Source organism: Ailuropoda melanoleuca, chromosome 1 (genome assembly GCF_002007445.2).
Source record: "Ailuropoda melanoleuca isolate Jingjing chromosome 1, ASM200744v2, whole genome shotgun sequence".
Lineage (NCBI taxonomy): Eukaryota > Metazoa > Chordata > Mammalia > Carnivora > Ursidae > Ailuropoda > Ailuropoda melanoleuca.
Window position 1 is genome coordinate 162,629,279 of NC_048218.1, and position 23,132 is coordinate 162,652,410.

Below are 23,132 nucleotides of genomic sequence, written 5' to 3' on the forward strand. Positions count from 1 at the left end.
ATTTAAACAGCTATCCCTTCTTCCTAAATAAGATACCTGGTCGTTCAAAGGTCTTACCCATTTTAATATCCATACAGCCTTGTGAAAGCATGCTTCTTCTCTGCCCTGTCAGAGACCACTTTGGGATCTACAAACAAGTACCACAGCTGTCGCCTTCAAGGGAAAGACCCGTCTCCCCAGAGGAGGCACCATAGTGAATAACAGCTCCTTCAATGCTCACGGAAACAATAGCATCTTCCTGTGTCTTGGTGTGTGCCACTGCCATATAAGACTCTAACGATTTATTTATTTGTTCTATTCATTAATTCATTGCTAGTCACGGCTGCTGTCTATCCTCCTCCCTCTAGACTGGTGGATCAGAAGGACTGGCTGATCAACAATGAAAAATTATACACCTAGCCCGAGCCCCTTCTGGCGTTCCACCCCTCCAGAAACTTCCTATTAATACCCACTGAAAACTCAGTGGGGCTGCAGTGGCCCCAAGTCCCTTACACACTACCTTACACACACAGGACTGCACTTGTTAAGTATGAACTTGGTCCATTCAGTTCACCAATTTTCCCACAAGTTTAGAAGGCCTGAATGGTTGTTTATCTATTTTTTTACATTGAAAAAAGATAAACAGAGAAAAGGGAAGGAGAGGAACACTCATAATCCTATCACACTAAAACCACTATAAGCCTTTTGATACATTTCTCTCCCATCCTTTTTATATGTATAGCCTTGCTTTAAAATAATTTTACTCATATATACATATATATGTGTGTGCCAATATATCTATATCTATCTATCTATCTATCTATCTATCTATCAACTTTCCCCAAACATTGTATGCAACCATTTTTTTAAAATTACAATTTATGCTGAGGATAAAAGTAGCATGTATTCCAAATAGAANATCTATCTATCTATCAACTTTCCCCATTGTATGCAACCATTTTTTTAAAATTACAATTTATGCTGAGGATAAAAGTAGCATGTATTCCAAATAGAAAATACAGAAAAGTGTAAATAAAATACATATTATTTAAAGCCTCATCACCCAGATGAGGCCCCTATTATCTTGCTGGTATATTTAATATTAAAATACTTGTGTGTGTGTGCATATGTGTAGTATGTGTGTATATATATGTATATATATATGAGTATATGCGTATATATTATATATAGACATATAGATTTAAGTTTAAAATACTGGGATCACACTGTAGATAGTCTTTATATAGTCTGCTATATTCATTTAATATTACATTGTGAACTTTCCTCCGGGCTGTTAGTTTTTTGAGACATTAACTTTAGTTGACAGATAATACTTTATTATATATGGTGTTAGAGTAACCCTTTTATGTATTAGAAATTAAGAGTGTTTCCAAACTTGTAAGGATGGTGAACATGTTTGAAAATGTCTTTTGTAAATAATGAGACATTATCATTATTTTTTAGAATCAGTTCCCAGAAGTAGAATTATTAAAAATGTTTATAGTAATTTATGTATTACCTAATAACTTTAACAAGAGAAACTCTGTTTTCTCTATATCTTTAAGGGCATAAAATACTATAATTTAGGAAAATGTATGTTAATCTAATTGTTCTAATTTGCATTTCTCTGTTAAGAATTAGATCAACAGTTTTTTTCTTTTAAAAAAAACTAGCCATAGAGATGTTAACGCTGGGGAAGACTAGGTCAGGGTGCATGGGACTTCTCTGCATTTCTTTGCACCTTCTTGTGAATTTGTAAGTATTACAAAGTCCAAAGTTTTAAAAAAACTATCTGTATTTGGGGGTTTTTGGTGAATTGTGTCCCCTGTTTTCATTCATTTGTTGAGGTCTTCAGTTGCTTGTTATTACTTATTACTTACATATTAAAGACATTACCACCTATTTCACATTATCTGTCATTTTCACAGAAAATATTTTTCCTAGTTTATTATCTGCCTTATTTTTTCACACACATCATTTTTTTCCCTAAAAAATCCCGCCAGATCTAGTCAACATTTCTTCTGTAATTTTTCTACTGCTTCCAAATTTAGGAAGTCCTCCCTACTCTAGCCATTTGAGAAACATTTAAATCAATCTATTTCGGTTTGAATTTTTATATTTAACTCTAATTCACTAGCGATTCATTGTAGTGTGCAATGGAAAGACTTAAAACTGTTTTCCAAATTGCTTTTGAGCTGTGCCAACTGATTTTATTGAATAATCCATCTCTTCCCCATTGATTTGTGAGCCTCCTCTATCATATATTTGTTTCTTTTATACGAAATGGTGCTCGTGTCTGAGATAGCTATTTGGTCCATTCTCACACCATCCCCAGCGTACTTTCACTACTGAGCTTCACTCTGTTGTAGTCTCTGGCCTGGCACATTCCTCAATATATAGCCATGTGATGCCACTGAGAAAACACTTCGGACTCACCAGATGTGGACTGAAATCCCAGCTAGGTCTCTTACTAGCTGTGTGCCCTTGGGGAAGCTACTTCACCTCTCTGGTTTCCTGGTCTCTAAAAATGAAACTACCATCACCTACCTCAAAGAACTGTGGTTAGGATTTTGTGAGTTAAGGCATTCAACTGCGTATGGAATATAGCAATCAGATAGGCAATTAAAAGAAGTTCCCTTCTTCTCTTTCAGACGTTGTTTTAAAGTTCTTGCCTAATTAGTCTCTTAAATGGACTGTAGGTTTGGTAGAATGTTATCACCCAAAGTCAGCCTTTCATTGGGAACCTAAAATAATATAAAAACTAATAAGCTGATGATATTAGATGTTCACATTCAGAAACACAAAACAGGAGAACTTAACAGAATGTGGGAGTANTTAAAATACTGGGATCACACTGTAGATAGTCTTTATATAGTCTGCTATATTCATTTAATATTACATTGTGAACTTTCCTCCGGGCTGTTAGTTTTTTGAGACATTAACTTTAGTTGACAGATAATACTTTATTATATATGGTGTTAGAGTAACCCTTTTATGTATTAGAAATTAAGAGTGTTTCCAAACTTGTAAGGATGGTGAACATGTTTGAAAATGTCTTTTGTAAATAATGAGACATTATCATTATTTTTTAGAATCAGTTCCCAGAAGTAGAATTATTAAAAATGTTTATAGTAATTTATGTATTACCTAATAACTTTAACAAGAGAAACTCTGTTTTCTCTATATCTTTAAGGGCATAAAATACTATAATTTAGGAAAATGTATGTTAATCTAATTGTTCTAATTTGCATTTCTCTGTTAAGAATTAGATCAACAGTTTTTTTCTTTTAAAAAAAACTAGCCATAGAGATGTTAACGCTGGGGAAGACTAGGTCAGGGTGCATGGGACTTCTCTGCATTTCTTTGCACCTTCTTGTGAATTTGTAAGTATTACAAAGTCCAAAGTTTTAAAAAAACTATCTGTTTTGGGGGGTTTTTGGTGAATTGTGTCCCCTGTTTTCATTCATTTGTTGAGGTCTTCAGTTGCTTGTTATTACTTATTACTTACATATTAAAGACATTACCACCTATTTCACATTATCTGTCATTTTCACAGAAAATATTTTTCCTAGTTTATTATCTGCCTTATTTTTTCACACACATCATTTTTTTCCCTAAAAAATCCCGCCAGATCTAGTCAACATTTCTTCTGTAATTTTTCTACTGCTTCCAAATTTAGGAAGTCCTCCCTACTCTAGCCATTTGAGAAACATTTAAATCAATCTATTTCGGTTTGAATTTTTATATTTAACTCTAATTCACTAGCGATTCATTGTAGTGTGCAATGGAAAGACTTAAAACTGTTTTCCAAATTGCTTTTGAGCTGTGCCAACTGATTTTATTGAATAATCCATCTCTTCCCCATTGATTTGTGAGCCTCCTCTATCATATATTTGTTTCTTTTATACGAAATGGTGCTCGTGTCTGAGATAGCTATTTGGTCCATTCTCACACCATCCCCAGCGTACTTTCACTACTGAGCTTCACTCTGTTGTAGTCTCTGGCCTGGCACATTCCTCAATATATAGCCATGTGATGCCACTGAGAAAACACTTCGGACTCACCAGATGTGGACTGAAATCCCAGCTAGGTCTCTTACTAGCTGTGTGCCCTTGGGGAAGCTACTTCACCTCTCTGGTTTCCTGGTCTCTAAAAATGAAACTACCATCACCTACCTCAAAGAACTGTGGTTAGGATTTTGTGAGTTAAGGCATTCAACTGCGTATGGAATATAGCAATCAGATAGGCAATTAAAAGAAGTTCCCTTCTTCTCTTTCAGACGTTGTTTTAAAGTTCTTGCCTAATTAGTCTCTTAAATGGACTGTAGGTTTGGTAGAATGTTATCACCCAAAGTCAGCCTTTCATTGGGAACCTAAAATAATATAAAAACTAATAAGCTGATGATATTAGATGTTCACATTCAGAAACACAAAACAGGAGAACTTAACAGAATGTGGGAGTAATTTCTGATAGGAGAGAGGGGATTTTAGAATCTAGGAGCCAGGTTCAATGCCAAAGATATGGGTAATCTGCACAACTCAAAGGTAAGGGACAAAAACAGAAACTCAGAGAACAGAGCACCTTGGGCTGATCCCACTGTGGGGACTGACATTCCCTCAGAGAATGCTTAGGGTGTCTGTGAGACACCTAAGAAAAATAAACGGGAATGGAATTTTTAGGCCTGGGGCGGCCACTTCCACTCACTCTCTGGTTTCCTGAAGACAAGAATGGCTTTTCCCTTTCTGGGAAAGTGAGCCTGAGTCACCCAGTGAAAAGCAGGATAAGACACGGAGAACAGAAAATCACTGAAAGAGGAAACAGCAAGGAGAACACTCCATCATCGAGACTCCAGAAGGTTGTTTTGGAAAGTGTGAATGTGGGGGACACTATTGCTCCTCCTCAAGGACATTTAAGCCTTCAGGTACATTCCTTGTGCGATCAGTTTAACAACATGCATTTTAAAAGACTTGTGATTCTGGTTTCCTTTCCAAAATGCAAATAAGCTCCAAAAAGCTCCAACAGATAAATATAATTAGGTGGTAGCACTATTTAAAAGGTAAGCACTGCCTCGCAACGGCATGAACCCCACGCAACGCCTTGGCGTCTGGCAGCCAACAACACTGAGTGATGGCTGCCTTCCGTAGTGACGTAGTGATGGGCCCTGCTTCTGCAGCTATGCAGAATCAAAAGAGAGCCCCGCTGCTGAGCACACTTCCTTGCCCAGACCTTAAATGAAGGTCACCCCCATAACGTTCAGGTGCTCAACATTATTATTTTTTTTATTTTTACTTTTTTAAAGATTTTATTTATTTGAGAGATAGAGAACGAGAGAGGGAGAGAGAGTTCACGAGAGGGGGGTGGGTCAGAGGGAGAAGCAGACTCCCCACTGAGCAGGGAACCTGATGTGGGACTTGATCATGACCTGAGCCGAAGGCAGTCGCTTAACCTACTGAGCCACCCAGGCGTCCCAGGTGCTCAACTTTGAAGATGACTCAGTTTAGGTCTGGGCTAAAATGATTGAAAAGATCTCTTGGTGGGGAGTGAGTGTGTGGAGGAATGTCACGGTCAACTACTGACACGTCTCAGAAGTAAGAGCAGCCTGGGAGCCTCTGCAGAGAAAGCCTAGGCCCCTCATCAGAGAAGAGGGTCCCCATGGCTGTGGATGCCAAGGCCTCACTCTCGGTGCTGACCAATTTCAGCCTCTAGCCTTCTCATTGCCCAAACCTGTGGCTTCCCACAGAGTGAGTATTGGGGGAGTGGGGGGGTGTTTTCTTTGAGGACAGGAAAAGGAGAAAAAGGGATACAGCTTCGAATTTGAAACTACTTTTAAAAACTTACAAACACACACACACACAGGCCTTGTATGTTACCTTCCTTCTTTTTATTTTAAATGCTCTCAGTCTAATAATTTTGTTAATGAAAAATTTAGCATATCTGAGGCAGGCTTATACATATGATAGCTAAAAACAGTTTTAAGCCTTATTATCCTTTTCTACTTATTTTTTGAGTAATTCACTTGTAGCTTTTCTGCAGTTTCTCATTTTAAACGCATGCAAGGAACATTTTGTATAAACATCCTGAGTTTTGAGAAAAGACATTTTAACATATTATTAGTTGACCAAGACACTTCAGTTGTAATACAATTATTTTTTCCCTCACAGGGTACAGCTGTACTTTTTAAAAGAAAAAAAAAATCACAGGAGAAGAAGTTAACAGCTACAAAGAAAGGGGAGAGGGGATGTCACAAAGGGCGCAAAGGACACTGGCAGAAAATTGGGATACCACAGGGCAGAGAAAATGAGGCCTCTTCAGAAGTAACGGGAGAAGATGTCTCTCTGTATTCCCACTCTAGTAATAACTAGTAAAAAGTTACTTCGGAGGAAATGGGGTAAAGAAATACAAAGGGAAGAAGACTTCTGGGGGCGGCGGGGGGGGCGAGGAGCAGTTTAACAAGGCAGTCAGCACACACTCAGGAAAGCCTTCTGGGCTCCCAGGCCGCTCAGACCCTGCAGCAGTGGCAGGGCGGGGCAGGCAGAGTTGTGAGGCCCGGTCCCCACTCCCGAGGAGGAACAGGGGCAGGGGGACGGGACAGAGGGTGTCAGGTGAGGGGGTGGCGGTCGTGGAAACATTCCCAGACGAGAAGCCTTACCCACCTCTGCCAGACTGTCACCCAACTTGGCAGCAGCCGGGGAATCGAGGAGCAGAGACTCAGCATGGATTCTGCATAAGCGTTCTTTAAGGTCTGTGTTTTGTGCTAGGGCCTGGAACATGTTAAAAATAGCGGGGCTCTGTTAATAAATTGATGTATCAGAAAAGCACAGCAGCAGGCCCAGGGGGATGGAGCCCTGAGTAGGGCCCTTCCTGGACTTTCTTCTTGAATGTTATCCGACAGGATACGGTTCTGAGATGCCAGGGAGATCAAAGACACTGAACTTTGGAAGTGACGTCCCTTCTCTGGTCTCACTTCTGGGGATGGAAGAAGGGGCTGGCAAGGCTTTCCTTTCGGTGGAGAAGGAAATCACCAGCACCTTTGGCTCTTACTGGGGCTAGTGGTTTCAGGGCCCTCCCTCCCCAACTCCCTCCCTACGATCCCATGCTTCTCTCATCTTTAAAGAGGATGTTGCTCTCACCCCTTATGATTGGCCATCTTTTAATGTTATTTAATTTTCATACCAGTTGAACTGGATCTTAGGAAGTATGCTTGGAAGTAGGATTTTCGTGGAAGATTAATTTTATTATTTCTCAATATAGGTGATGAGTGTTTTATTCGTTCCTCACGACGAAGACATTTTATTGAAAACAACAACAACACACTTTCACTTACCTGGATAAAGGCTAAGGACCAGGGCCCTGGGAATGGGGGGAGGGATGTGGACACATGTAAACCCAGCCCTAGGCAGCTCAGATTCTCCATCCCAACCTCCCAAATGGGAAGGAACTGGCTTGAAGGTAGAGGAAGATGTTTCCAAATGATCCATCTTTGGAAAGGGACAAGTGTGCCTGATTGTCCCCCCAGACACTCCCACAGTCAGCTCCCCAGTGCTTGTACACAGATCCNAATTCATCACCCCAACCTAACCCTAAACAAAAAGTTCAGTATTCTCTCAGCTGGTATTTTCACATTACCCTCTCTTTACAGTAGGGATTCGAAAGGACAAGCAAAGACTAGGAGCATAATAAAATAACATAAAAAAATAAAAATAAAAGAAATATATAAATAAATAAAATAAATATAAAGAACATAATAAGTATGTTATTTTAAAAACCATCCGGCTTTTCCACAGATAGAGAGTGAGCAACCAGACAAGGCCAGCTGTTCAAAGTAGAGTCCTAGGACACTGCGCCTGAATGGAACCCAACTGCAATCAAGGGGAAAAAGTAGAGACAGTGAATAACAGAAGGGCTTACTGAAAAACATTGGAGGCTTGACAGTGATTTTTCTGTTGTTAGGAAAACACAACGATTATCTGACATTCCTTATGACTCCTCTCTTTGTGCCCATGCAGGAGAAAGAAGCTAAATGTTTTATATTACCAAATCAAATCAAAGAACTTCCAAATAACGTTGAAAGAGTGGTAAGCAGGATCAGTGCTGGGCAGCAGAGAAGATAAGAGTGAATTTAAAATTGCCTGCTGCTACCCGTCCTTTGCAAAGTCAATCTAAGCTTGAGAAGTCTTTGGTACGGGAACCTCCAAACTGTCAGATTTTGTAATGAGAAACAAATGTCTGTAAGACCCCCACAAACATACAACAAACACTTTACAGAAACAGAAAAATCAAGATAAGTGGAAGGAAACCAAACGTCAAGTATCTAATGCTCAATGAAATACCAGGCACGAAGGTTTGAGGTAGGCTCACTTTGGGTGTTCAGAATTAGCAGATCCGATACAAGGTTAAAATAGAATTTGGATAATTTGTTTGGTTTTCTCATGAATTTTCAACACAACCATGGAATTGGAAAATATAAAAAAATTCCTCAGCTTGGCCAGGTGGTCAGGCGTCTCTGTGACACAGACATGCAACTTACGGATGACAGGGCGTGCTTCAGGCCGATGACCTGGGCGGAGGGGGAAGAGGAGACATCCTGCTCCATCAGCTGCTTCAGCTTCTCTCTCTCCGTCGATATGGTATTAAAAGCTGACCTTAAAGTGAAGTAAACTATAAAGATATAATCATTATAAAAAGGAATAAAGGAAGAGGCATAATTAAACACAAGATACAGAGACATATATTTCTTATAAAGGACCTTAGAAAAGTAACAGCCCCGAATAGTGAACTGAAGGGTACAGCAAATGGACACTCTAAATTGACTGTTAAAAAACACATCTGGAATGTACAACACCAAGAGTGAACCCTAACCTCAAGAGTGAACCCTAACACAAAGAGTGAGCCCTAACACCAAGAGTGAGCCCTAACACCAAGAGTGAACTCTAACTTAAACTATGGACTTTGGATGATAATGATGCTTTGTTGTAAGTTCACTGATTAAAACAAATGGACCACGCTGGTGGGATGCTGACGGTGGGGGAGGTGTGTGTGGGGGAAGGGGGGGCGGTTATATGAACTCTGTACTTTCTGCTCCACTCTATGAACCTAAAACTGCTCTGAAAAATAAAGTCTATTAAAAAATGCAACAGCATACATATTTTTTAATTCCAAACCCCCATTCACTCTACAATTCCAGGAATTTATGACTTATCAAGATATTTTGACACTTTTTGAAAGGCCGCTTCTGGATTCTCAATTATCAACATTTAGTTTTGTTTGTATCCCCAAAGACTGAAACTGTTTGAAAACAAAGCCTATTGGTTGCTGGGGAGTCATGAAACTAGAAACCAAGAAACCAGATAGCACCTTAACCAGGTGACCAAAATTAATCACCAGTGAGGCTCAGATGGACTTCGTGTGCCTCGGGGTGTAATATCCTGGAAAAGATACACCTCCGTTTGTGTTGTACACCAGCCAGGGACAGAGCACTCCACCATGAGGGACATCTTATATTTAAAAATCGACCTGGATCCTTCAAAAGCATCAATTTCATCAAAGAAAAAGAAAGGCTGAGGAACTGCTCCCAATTGCAAGAAACTGAAGAGGCAGGACAGTTAATGTGGTATCGTGGGCTCGATCCTGGACTGAAGGGGAAAAGTGCTATTGGAAGGGCATTACTGGAACTGCTGACAGCACCTGAACATGAGAATAGGAGAGATGGAAGTACTGCTTCAACGTTACGTTTCCTGAATTTCCTATACACTGTGGTTAAGTAACACACTATCCCTATTCTTAGGAAACAGATACCACGGTATAAAGGCATTAAAAAAAAAAAAAGGCACAGTGTATGATTCCTACTCTTGCACGGTTCAGAAAAATGAACACGTATGTGTTTGTGCACATAGAGTGTGTGTGTAGAACGAGGTAAGATGTATGTGGCAAAATATTAAAAATGATGAATTTGGGTAAAGGGTATCTGGGAGTTCTCTGTATTATTCTTGCGACTTCTCTGTAAATTTGAAATTATTTTAGGGTGTTGCCTACTCTCTTGGGAGTCTTCCAGCTGCTTGCTCCAGAATCCCCAGGCTCTAAACTTGGCATTCAGCTACTCGGTTCACTTTAGTGAGCACTCAGCTACGAGACAGCTTAGCACGGCGAGGCACTTAGGTTAGAGAACTACAGTGTTTAAAGCCCGCTAACACATACAGCAAAAAATTCGTCCAACGTTGATCACATTCATACGAATTATCTCCTAGGGAGGGGGAAATGCCATCTAAGTTACTGATCATGGATATCACGTTTGAATATTATCTTTCCAGTCTCCTTTATACATTTTGTTTTAGAAAGGTAGGAAGAAGGAAGAGGCAGAGACAAATGTCTTCGCACATGGCCTGGCATGTTATTGAATTCCACAGGATTGCATTTTTGGAGGCACTGTCATTCAAGAGCAGCCGATTTAGTATCGCAGAAATGAAATATGCATTATTGACTTCCTTCCCCCCTTTCCACAGCCACAAGGACAACTGCACCTCTCCGTAAGTTGTCACTGAACTTGTCTGAGGTTGTGGTGTTCAGTGATGAATTTAGACCATTTTTGTAAAGTTATCGTACAAATAAGCAATTTGTTTACACACACACACACACACACAAAGTTTCCTTAGTTTATTAAGTACAATTCATTTCTTCTCTTCTGTTAACAGAAGACAGGGTAAATAGGTACTAAAGGCATATAGGTACTAAGAATTTTCTAACAATGTCTATGGAACACACTTAGCTCTTTGCTTTAAACAATTCCATCCAGCAAAATAATGGGCAGCACAACAGAGTGACCACCACAGTGGGCTCCGAACCAGCCCTGGATTCTTCCCAGCTCTATCACTCAGCCACTGCAGACCCTGGACAAACATGTGCTGTACCTGAACTCCCCTTTCCTCATTTGTAAATGGGGGTCATGAAAGCGTTTACTTTGTAAGATGGTTATGGGGATTAAAGACGATACTGCGGGGATAGCACTTAACCACACGGACAGCATGTGGTAAATAATAAGTGTTGTTGCCATAATAATAGTGATGGTGATAAAAGCAACACACGAGGGTGAAAGTGGTGGCGACCTGAATACAGGTTTTAGGGGAGTACTTTGGTCTCTTGCCAGAACAATTGTAACTGCGTGCAGGGTCCAGGGTCTGTGAATGAGGGACTGACCGGAATCTGGTCAACAGTGGAAGAGCAGCCCCAGCTGGGGAGCACCGAGCCCCACAATGAACATTTTATGTCCCATTAGATACGCACCCCCCCGCCCCGCACACACACTCCATAGGATACCCACGCCTGTGTGAGTGGGTCCCGGGAGAGTACCTCTTCACTGCCATGGGTTTGGGGTTTTTTTGTGTTTTGGTATAAGTTTCCTTAATTTGCTATTACAATTTCTCTTTTTTAAACTGAGGTATAATTGACATTTAAGCTTATATGCGTTTTGGTGTCTACCATGATTTGATATCTGTATCCGTTGCAAAATGATCACCACAATAAGTCTAGTGAACACCTGTCACTTTACACTGTTACAAAAGAAAAAAAGTTTTTTTCACTGTCATGTTTATTGCTTTAGATTAAGTAAATGTGGCTCTCAACTAGTTGCCACTTTACCAGATCAATTCCTCTGGCTTTCAGACGGCCTGCAGGAAAGCAAGGCCCTCAACCTGATGAGAAGATTTCATTTAAAATCGGCAGAATATAAACCCCTTGGTGCAAAATGGAGAACTGACAAGACTGCGGTGGGCATCAAATCAGCAGAAAGAAACTCATATGGTCCCTATAGTTAATTTTCATGTGTAAACTGCCTCCTAAAGCACCTGACAAGGGAGCTTGGGTGACCTGATCGCCACGCACTGAATTTCTTAAATGACTGGTGAGGCCCACTCAGAGGACATTAAAATAGTCATTCACGCCGGCCTAATGATCCAGCACACGCAGAGCCATTGTTAGAGGCTGCTCGTGGGAGACTACATTTATATTAACCGTTAAAGACACAGGATCCCAGAGGTAGGAATATATTCTGTGACAGAATGTTTTCTTACTCATTTCTAACATGAAGCTAGAGAAAAACAAAAAAAACTTACAAAAACAGAAAGATCCAAATGAATGCACCACATCCATGGATATCTGACAAAAAATAAAGCCACACAGAAATTCTTCAATGTTCAGAGCTACGAAGAACCCCAAAGACCAACTCCTCTCTGCCTCCAAACTTCCTTGCTGGTGGTTTTTGGACCCTGTTTCTCAGAGCATTTGCCCTGTCCTGACGCAGTCCGCTCTGTCCCTAGACTCTGCTGCGGGGAAGGAAATCCTCCTGTTCCCAAGTCGAAATCTCCCTCAGTGTCTCCTCCCTGGCAAACAGAACTACCTCTTTGTTCATGCGGTGTTCAAGTATCGAAAGACAATCATGGCACCTCTGTTCGCTCGTCTTTCCCAGACTGTCCTGAGCCATTTCTCAGGCTCTCTCACTGCACTAAGAGAGTGGGACGCAGCTGAGTTCTGACAGAATGGAACGCCATACACCTCACACAACTGACTCTTGGACCGCTACCTTTCCTGTTTCCACAGGCTTCCATGGTATTCTTTATGTTAGATGGTAAGAGTATAGTTAGCACGTTTGCATGGTGAAGGGCGGAACTGAAGAACACCCGTGCTCTTAATCTACCCGAGCTCTACGGTCTAATGTGCTCCTTCTCTAGCAGTTTCTCGGCATCACAAAAGAATAAGGTCTGGGGAAGACAGTTATGAATACCACTCTACGGAGGCAGTCTGGTACAAGGGAAGACATTTTGTAATAAGGCAAATGTGAACCAAAATCCTACTTCTGCCACTTGGTTGCCATTTAGATTTTGAACAAATCCTTGGTTTCCACATCTGTATATGTGGAGAATGCCCATATCTCATGAATGTTCTAAGGAAACCGTGAGAAAACATACTATCATGTAGCACACAACCCACAGTAGGACTCATTATTTTTTCCCCTCTTTTTTTTTTTTTTTAAAGATTTTATTTATTTATTTGACAGAGATAGACACAGCCAGCGAGAGAGGGAACACAAGCAGGAGGAGTGGGAGAGGAAGAAGCAGGCTCACAGTGGAGGAGCCTGATGTGGGGCTCGATCCCATAACGCCGGGTTCACGCCCTGAGCCGAAGGCAGACGCTCAACCGCTGTGCCACCCAGGCGCCCCTTCCCCTCTTTTTAATGAAAAGTCCATTTTGGTGAATTTTCTTTAAAATGGTAACATACCTAAAATATCTGGGATGGCTTGATCTTCTGTAATCTGCTTCCTCTAATTTTCAAACCTCACGAGATATCCATGGTTTTAAAATATTTTCTGATATTCTATCCAAATGGTTCTTTCATTTAGATATATTAGGTAATTTGATTAAATGATCCTACTTATTTCTGGATAATTTACATAAATACAATTGCTCGGCATATTTTTATGCTGAATTCTAAATTATGCTTGATAAATGATCTGGCTTTTCTTTAAATTCTGTGTATCTTCTAGCTTTTAATCTATGAAAATGATGGCATGGTGACATGCTTGGCTTTTTATCCGATGCTTCCAGAAACACAAAACAGTTCAGAAAATGATCCTTCAACAATTAAAACTCAACACAGGAGAACGAATCAGAAACAAGAGAAAACTAAATAATGGAATACAGTTTAATTTTATTCTACTTTTAACCTTTTCATTTGTAAATGAGGATTTCCCTCTCTGAAAATACCTTCAGGAAAGTATCATTCATTAAACCTAACCTTGTTTCTTTCCAAAGTAGAACATAAATGCCCCACTTCCATAGGACCCTGGTCCTATCCTAGTCCTTGCTTTCCTATCCTACAATGGTTTGCCATATTCAGTCATTTCTATTTCAGCTAAGAATAGAACACTGTCTCATAAAACCTTCTTGTAACAATAAACAACTGCATGAATTCTTTCTATTCGGAACAAAATAACCAATCATAGAAAATAGTTACGGAATTTGAGACCCAAAAGTCAGGAGAACTACTTCAGGACATTAACAGATGAGGCAACCAAGGCCCAGAGAAGTTAACTGATGAGATCAAAATTCCACAGCTAGGGGCGCCTGGGTGGCACAGCAGTTAAGTGTCTGCCTTCGGCTCAGGGCGTGATCCCGGCATTATGGAATCAAGCCCCACATCAGGCTCCTCCGCTATGAGCCTGATTCTTTCTCCCCCACTCCCCCTGCTCATGTTCCCTCTCTCACTGGCTGTCTCTATCTCTGTCGAATAAATTAAAAAAATCTTAACAACAAAAAAAATTCCACAGGTAGTCTTAACAGAGTGGCCTAGAATGAATGCCTGTCTCCTGACTCAGATGGTACAGAGGGTTAGCTCCATAAAGGCTTATTATTTACCATGTTTCCTGCGTTATGTTTCACAAGAACTTTAGTTCCTGGGTATCAACAGTTACTGGGGAAGTGAGGGAAATTTTTCCAAATACACTGAAAGTCACTGACTTAAACAAAGCTAACAGACTTCTCTGCTGCAGGACTTCTCAGGGCCTTTAATATTTACTATTGTTGTGTAAATTCAAAGGGGACCATAGTCAGCAGTGTTTTGCAAGCATTTTTAACCATGGGGTTCTTTTGTTTTTAAAAGCATTTTATGGGCAAGGTGTTCCATGAAATCTATTTGGAGAAATGTGAAAGTTAATATATGCACTGTAAATTCCTTAATGACTTTTAAGTTTTAGTACATTTTGTTCTCTGCTTACCTGTATGTGTGTCAACATATGTGCAAAGCCAGACACATGAACCAATGAAAATTATTTCAATGATATGCCATAAAAATCAAATTCCGTTTACGATATATAAGAAGGGCTTTTTCACCTATGATGGGTATATATTGGCTGTCTACCCCTTGATCACAAAACAGAACTCCAATACATTTAACAAATGGAAGAAAAAGCAGGGAACATAAACTATGCTACAACATCAGTGGAATTCCCACATTTAGTTCCCCTCTCTGGAATCACAGTCGAATAGATTAGTCATACAGTCAAGAAAGTACCATAAAAACTGTCCGTGACCATGTCAGGCTCACACAGGAAGAAAAGTCAACATGCTCTGAGTTTGAATGTATGGAGGTGAGAAAGCACGCAAGCTCACAGGACTGAGGACAAACCTGAGAGGCGTCTCCATTCCATGCGGCCTCTGAGTCACAGCCTGTGTACAAGGGACTCCCAGAGGTCCAGCAGTCATGCCAGTGGACTTGCAAACCACAGCAGCAAAATGCGGCTTGTTAGGCTCTGTGGGGAATTCGAGTCTGTAAACCCACGGGGCAAATGCTGTCGTTGTGGAGGAGTAAGTGCACCTGGACCTTTCTCGGAGCACATATCTTGGCCTGGTCCGGGCATGTGGCAGCTCTGCAGCCAGCTGTTTTTAACAAAGCCTGAAAGGCCAAACAGCTGGCCGCAGCCCATTATAGACGGTCCACGAGGCTGGGCCCTCCGCGGGAGGACGGGGTCAGCGGACCGACTCCACATGGCCACGGTCTCCTTCTGCAGAGGGAGCAGCTTCTTCCAGGATAAAACTCAGGATATCCCTGCTGCGGGCATGCATTATCTTCTCATTTGTAAAAAAGACAGTTCATGGTTTTTGGTTTTTTTAAAGATCTATTCATTTATTTGAGCGAGAGAGAACATGAGCAGGAGGGGCAGAGGGAGAGAGAATCTCAAGCAGACCCCCCCGCTGACTGCAAGCCCAATGCAGCCTCAGCACCTGAGCCAAAACCAAGAGTCAGATGCTTAACCGACTGTACCACCCAGCTGCCCTGACAGTTTCTGCTATTAAAAAGCGATGCTCTTTTTCAGGAATTTCCTCCCCTAAAGCCTAAAATGCGACACCCTAATTACAACCGATCCTTTACTACTAGAGAACACACAAGGGCCTGCGTGAAGTGCTTTGAAGGCCCGCGGCAGGTGATTCTTCCCCTTTTACCGACTGATCGTACAACAGCATTGCAAATACTGACCAAGTTCTGACAGCAACGAGGACGCGCATTTGATTGAGGTGGGGATTTGTAAAGAACATGAAATGGTTTCTCATAACCAACATGTTTTATGTTTGTGGGGTAAGGGAAAAGGGAGCTAAAGGAATCAACAATGTCATGGGAGAAAAACATGGGGCGAGGAGAATAAAGCCGCAGAGCCACGACCTTCCTTCCTCTCACTTCAGGCACTGCCCTCCCATTTAAAAAAAAAGATTTTTAAGGCGGGGAGGGGCAGAGGTAGAGGGAAAGTTCTAAGCAGGCTCCACGCCCAACTTGGGGGTCAATCTCATGACCCTGAAATCATGACCTGAGCCGAAATCAAGAGTCTGCCACATAACCAACTAAGCCACCCAGGCGCCCCACTGCCCTCCCATTTAAACCTTTTAAACCCATTTGCCCCTTTAAAAAATAATATATGACATTTTTTAAAAAGATAAACAGTAAGAAGATAATAAGCACTTACAACTCCAGCCTCCATCACTAAAATGCTGGTATAGATCCTTCCAGACTTTTTAGTACACCTATATATGCCAGGTTTATATAATTTATTTTTTCTGAACAGACAGGATCATACCTAGACATTGTTTTGAGACCTGTATTTTTACTCAATGGTATGTTGTGAACATCTTTCTGCGTCTACAGAAGTAGCCCTGGCCCACCCCCTCCATAGGGGCGGTGAGACACGAGGATCTGGGCCAGGCAGGGTAGGATTCAAGATCCAGGTGAACCACTTTCTACCACTTTCTTACTTGGGAAGCTCTTAAGCTTCTTCAAGCCTCAGCCTTCTTATCTGTGCAATGAAGATTACAATACTATCTGCTCCACACGTTGTTGCTAGAATGAAATGAAACAGTCCATATACAGTGCATAATGAATCCTTGACCTCATAGCTATGTGCTCTGTATCAGGAAGCTATTTTTATTATTGTGGCTGTTGACTATTCTATCATATAATTATATTGCATTAAAAAATCCAATTTCCCTATTGGTGGGCATTTAGGTTATTTTTATTTAAAAAAAAAAGTTTCTATTTTGAAATCATTATAGATTCACAGGAAGTTGCAACAACAGTACAGAGAAGTCCCAGGTACCCTGTAGCCGGTTTCCCACAGCGGTAACATCTTACAGAACTGTGCTATGTTAGCAAAACCAGGAAACCGACACTGGCCTAGTCTACGGCTCTTCTGCAAATATCACCCGTTTCACGTGCTCTCATTTGTGTCTGTGTGTAAATATAGGTCAATGCAATTTTATCACACGTGTAGATTCATGGAACCACAACCATAATCAGGATGCAGAACTTTCCACTACCATCAAGACCCCTCTTGCTCCCTCTTCATGATCACACCCATATTTTCCCCTTTCCCTAAGCTCTGGCAACCACTAATCTCTCTCTAATTTTGTCACTTCAAAAGTATTAATGCATGGAATCATACACTATGCAGCCTTTTGAAACTGGCTATTTTTACTCATCATAATGTCCTTGAGATCCACACAAGTAGCTATGCGTATCAGTATTTGTTCCTTTTTAGTGTAAGCTGTATTCCATTATAGGGACGTCCCATAGTTTGTTTAATCATGCACCTGTTGCAAGACATTTGGGTTGTTCCAGTGTCTGGCTCATAGAAATAAAGCTGCTCTGAACATGTACATACAGGTTTTTGTGTAGACTTCAGTCTACATTTCTCTGGGATAAATGGCCAGGAATGTGAATGTTGAGGTATATGGTAAGTGATGTTCAGCTTTATATAAAGCTGCCAACCCACTGTCCAGAGCGGCTATACCATTTTGCATTGCCACCAGAGACCCAGTTTCTCCATGTCCTCACCAGCATTTGGCACTGTATCTTTTTAGAGCCATAACGGGGTACAGTAATACCTCACCCTGGCTTTAACTTGCCGTTCCCTAATAGCTAACGATGTTGAACATCTAGGTCCAAGTTTTGATACAATTAATAATGCTACAAGAGACAATCTTTATTTGGATAAATTTTAAATTTATTTCTATGAATGAATTCTTCAAAGTGGAATTGCCAGATAGGCAGATTTTTTTTTTTTAACTCGAAACATAATGTCAAATTGCTCTCCAGAAAAGCACCAATTTATACCGCCACCAGCAGCATGGGAGTTAAAGAAACCTAATGTTCTCACCATCTTCCCTAAAGGCTTAAAAAAGAAACTTCTTGTTAATACACTTCCTACAACCAGGGAAATAAAATAAAAATTAGATTGCCCCAAATCCTAATAGAGCAGAAAATGAACAAACTAAGATCCCCTCTCCAAGGACATCCCATACCCAGATATGCATATGACATTTTCATCAAACACATCAGGAAGAAAGAAAACTCATTTACCTTTATGGGCAATATGACACAGGTCTTCTTGCATTTTAGAAAACTCTGACGAGGTTTCAGAGCCATCAGAGTAATTTTTCTCTTCTCCAAAATCTAATGTTGACAAATTAGGATTGGAGGAATGCAGTCTTATGGGGCCAGAGAAAGGTTTAGGGACCTGAAGTGACACCAAAGGAAGACATTTCTTTTCAGATGCAAATTGCTTAGAATATTTACTTGTTACTAAGATTAGAGAGCTGTGAAAGAACATTTTATAGGTAAATCTTTCTACTGAGTGATAATTTAAAAGAAAATAAATGAAAACTCAGGAAAGCCCTTTCTCCAGCAACTTGCTCTGGCTTCTTGCAAAATAAAAATGGGTGAGAAATCACATATTCTTTTACAAATGATAGAAGCATTAAAGTTCTAGGCTGGAAAGGACAGCTAAAGCTTCCAGGCTCTTTCTCATTTCTACTCAATTCCTTCCTCCCAGCAATAATCATCCAGCATCTAGGTTGTTAACAGTGGATGGGTTTTAAAATGTTTCCTTAATTTGCATCTGGTGCTTCTACAAAACTAACTTCTCACAGGTTTGCACACAAATCACTCTTTACTTTGAAAGTACTTACGGTCAACCCATAAAGTGCTCTGAACCAAAGAGTATACAAGAGTATAGCCGATGACTTATCCATTAAGATTCTGATTTCTTTGACCCTAACAAGGTCTCAATTTACTGTACAATGGCCGAGCTGCAAATCTTGGCCTCTGGCTTAGCTGCGCCCTGGAAGTCGGCGGCTAGTGTGTAACACAGTGAAACTCTGATGGGGGTTTGGGAAGTTGGAGAGAAGATTCAAAAGACAGTCTGCACAATGTCCCATTTCCAGAGAGTCCAGTGGGCTCAGTGGGTTGACGAATCCATGGACAGGCAGCAGCAGAAGTGGACAGAGCACACACGCAAGCAGGGAAGAGGGCAGGCGGGCTCAGCATTAAAGAAAAGGAAACCAAAGTCTGAGAAATGGCTGCACTCCCTCCATCATCAGGCCATTTTCCCCTTACCCAATTCCATTACATGCCTATTGTAGTCTCCAGAAAATCGCAGTGATTGAATTTCTCTCTGCACAGGCTATTCGCGAGAACAACTGCAGAAAATCCTGCTGGAGTCCCAGCAGCCCCCAGCACGCAGCACGGAGAGCAGGGGAAGCAACGGTTACCTGCAGCGTTCCTTTAGCATCTTTGCCAATAGCTCTGGACCGCCACCTCCTGTGGGATCTTTTTTCCTTTTTGGGACTTTCAAAAGCTCCACCCTTTGTTTCAAAACAGGAAAGAGAGCACAGAAAGTAAGGCCTACCAGACCAATTAGGGAAAACTGCACAGCAAAGTGACCACCTCCATCCCCTTGAATGTGGCTGAAGCAACCGAGACCGGACAACGTCCCACTGTTAGTGCGAGGCTGGGGTGGAGAGAGGGACGCAGGAAAACACCGGGGTGCGAATAGCAGAGGGATCTGGCTGACCTGGATGGCGTTGATCGCAGGTGCCGAGTACGTCCGATGCAGGACATCCATACTCTGTAGGAGCTGGCTCATTTCTACCAGGTAGGCATGACAGTGTGCCAGGTCTGTGGGAGAAAAGCAAAAGGAAGATTCATGAGCCCTCATCTCGGCATCCGGGTTGCCCTATGTTAGTGTCAGCTACTTTTTAAATTTACTCAGGCTACTCAGTTTACATCTGGACGGACAGGAAATTTATTTCCTGTTTTACAGAAGAGGCAGCACACTGTCATGGGTAAGGGTATGGATTTGGAGAACAAGACTGCCTCGGTGTGAACACCTCCTGAACTCTGAATCTTGGGTGAATTGCATAACTTCTCTGTGCCTCAGTTTCCTCACCTGGGAAAGGGAGAGAATTATACACCTGCCTTCATAGGATAGTTGTGAGTTAACATAGGCAGCATGTTGCTACTCTGTCAGAAGTAAGTCAGCGATCATCATTATCATCATTATTTCTAATATTGCAATAACAGGCTGTCGTTCTCTGCTTACAGGGGCTCCAGACAAGTAAATGAATGAAACAAACATGAGGGTTGTACTGGTCCCTAAGGATATCTTTCGATCAGGGACCCACACGAGGTCGTGATGATTGTCTGCACATCGACCCGAGAGGACCTAAGAGTTCTCACACCAGGTCTGTGGTCGCTAATTCAATAGATAGTCTTTAATTTGCTGTTCACTGGATGATGGTGGCTGTTTCCACTGAGAAATCAAGACCCAAATGGCTCTCAAACTTTTGGCATCATCAGAATTAACTGGAGAACTTGTTAAACCACAGATCATTGAGATCCACCCACAGTTTCTGATTTGGTCTACCCAAGAATTTGCGTTTCGAATAAGTTTGCAGGCCAGGCCAATGCTGCTGGTGCAGAGACGGCACTTCAAGGACTAGCTGTGCCAAGATGTCACTCAGTGAAGCTCCTGCTGGACATTTCCTGGGAGGGCAAATAATATATGGTCCCCAGTGTGATAGTATCTGCATTCAACAGGATAAAATGCACTTTTCAAGACCACCACCTGGCATCCTTCTCTCATCGTGGTTCTCAACTGTGGCTCTGCTTTAAAATCAACTGGGGAAGGGCGCCTGGGTGGCACAGCGGTTAAGCGTCTGCCTTCGGCTCAGGGCGTGATCCCGGCGTTATGGGATCGAGCCCCACATGGGGCTCCTCTGCTATGAGCCTGCTTCTTCCTCTCCCACTCCCCCTGCTTGTGTTCCCTCTCTCGCTGGCTGTCTCTATCTCTATCAAATAAATAAATAAAATCTTTAAAAAATAATAATAATAAAATAAAATCAACTGGGCAAATTCTTTAAATTCCCTATGTCCAAGTCCCATCTTGAGAAAGTTAAATCAGAACATCTCCACTCCCACTGGTGACTTGTTTTGTTTTTTAGTTCCCTGGGTAGCTCTTAGCTACTTAGGGTTGAGAACACTGAGCTTCCTTATGGGAGGGTTCTCAATCCTGACTCCTTATCAGAGTCATTGGGGAAACTATAGAAAATTAGTGATGCCAGGGCCCAAGTGCAGACCCATTTAAAGAAATTTTTGTGGAGAGTGGGTATTCTTGCCTTTTAAAGTTCTTTTGGTGATTCTAGTGTGCAGCTAGGGTAGAGAACTCCTATTTCATGGGGATCTCCATTTGGTTCACCCACTCACTGTGGGCAATGACTCCCAATTTTGGATGTATGCCAGAGTCAATTCTGGCACTTAAAAAAATCCAGAGAGCTGTGCAGAGCCTACCCATGGCGACTGCGATTTAGTAGGTCCTCATAGAAATCAGACCTGGGTACTTAAAGACTAAGTACGTAAAGGGCACATAAAGAATATGAAAGGAAATCTGTCTGCATGCACAGCCAGGTGAAGACATGAAGCTCTGTGAGGAGAATGTCTTTTGTTCATCACCAGTGCAAACTCAGCAAGCAAACTCTGAGAAGAAATGTAGACCAGTGACGGGGAAACTCTCAACGAGTGCCATCTAAGAGCCATGACAGAAAGAGGCCGAGGTTTCAAATCACTTTACCTTTTGAGCATTTTTCCATGTCCTCCGAAGATTGTAACCATAATGGAACTCGCGTCTCACCACCACAAGAAAATGATAAATTGCTTCCCGTTTGAATCGAGTTCTGCTTTGATATACTGCTACGCTGTTCCACAGATGATAAAAGCACATTATAAATGAAAACAGAGCCCAGGGCGGACACGTTAGGGTAAAGGACAATAAAGTGAGCCAGTCGCTAATGGAAGCCATCTGCCTGTAATGGGAAGAAGCTTCTAGAAAGCACTCCACTAGCGACCCTAAGCTCTGGCTGTCACCTCAGCCTGGCCATACCGTGCTCTCATGCCTGGGGCTGCTGTCCTGAATTTCTTCTTCGGTCACATGGTAATCATTAATCATAACCAAAATTATGACATAAATGTTGGGAAATTTCGCAATCCTATATGGCTATAAACGTGCACACTGCATTTTACAACCAGATAAGAAAACCAAAGTCAAAATGGTCAAGGGAGGATTGGAGCATTGAGGGCCATTAATTCCTCCTTATGTGCTGTTCTTCAGTTACTGTCCCAGTGATAACAGTGGCACCTCTGGCCCTGGTTCTGACCAGCTGGGTAAACAGATTTCTCCCCACAAGCCCTTCCTCCTTCAGACAGACCCCCCCCCAGTGGGGACTGCTCCCCACAAAGCCACCCCATCTTTTAGATTCATTACTGGCACACTCTTACCTTCCTATTTGAAATGGAGTCCAAGACTCCGGACGCGGAGTCTGTGACAGTGGATCCTGGGAAATAGTGATTAACCTCATGTGGAAACATGGAGATTTCATTCTGACGATACATTCTGTGGTGGCGGAGTTTGGATACCCATTCATCAAAGATTTCTTCTGACTTGACCTAAATTATATTAAAAAGAGGGAAACAAGAGCGTCACTCATGGAAAAGAGCAATTCTTCATCAAATCAAGACACTCTCTCTTTACAAGGTGGCACATGTAGAAAGGTAGAAATATGAGTTTATTGACATAAATTTATGTGGTCTACGGGAACAAGTTTGAGGAGGAAATGGAGGATAAAAATGGTCTTCATAAACTTCATTTAGGCTGTCAATGAAAGGGTCCAATTGTCATGCTATTATTAAGAAAGCAAAATATTACCACTTATATTAAAAAATAAACTAGAATTCATATTTATCTATCTCAAAACATTCCCAAATTCACTTGTCCCCACTTCTCCTATTC

The 23,132-nt window shown here is 41.5% G+C and overlaps 1 protein-coding gene across 6 annotated transcripts in view; it reads right to left on the minus strand.

Moving 5' to 3' along the window:
* OSBPL3 (oxysterol binding protein like 3) overlaps positions 1-23,132 on the minus strand; it is a 179,765-nt gene that overhangs the window by 43,118 nt on the left and 113,515 nt on the right. For 3 of the 6 annotated variants that reach the window (XM_002912864.4, XM_011223662.3, XM_019798613.2), the window contains 7 exons: positions 22,622-22,789; positions 21,918-22,041; positions 19,863-19,966; positions 19,561-19,653; positions 18,371-18,527; positions 8,507-8,637; positions 6,633-6,740 (listed from right to left, as the gene is read on the minus strand). In XM_002912864.4, coding sequence (XP_002912910.1) covers positions 6,633-6,740; positions 8,507-8,637; positions 18,371-18,527; positions 19,561-19,653; positions 19,863-19,966; positions 21,918-22,041; positions 22,622-22,789 — 885 coding nt within the window. The remainder of the gene's footprint in view (positions 1-6,632; positions 6,741-8,506; positions 8,638-18,370; positions 18,528-19,560; positions 19,654-19,862; positions 19,967-21,917; positions 22,042-22,621; positions 22,790-23,132) is intronic. The other 3 variants (XM_011223670.3, XM_011223676.3, XM_002912867.4) reach the window with 3 other exon arrangements.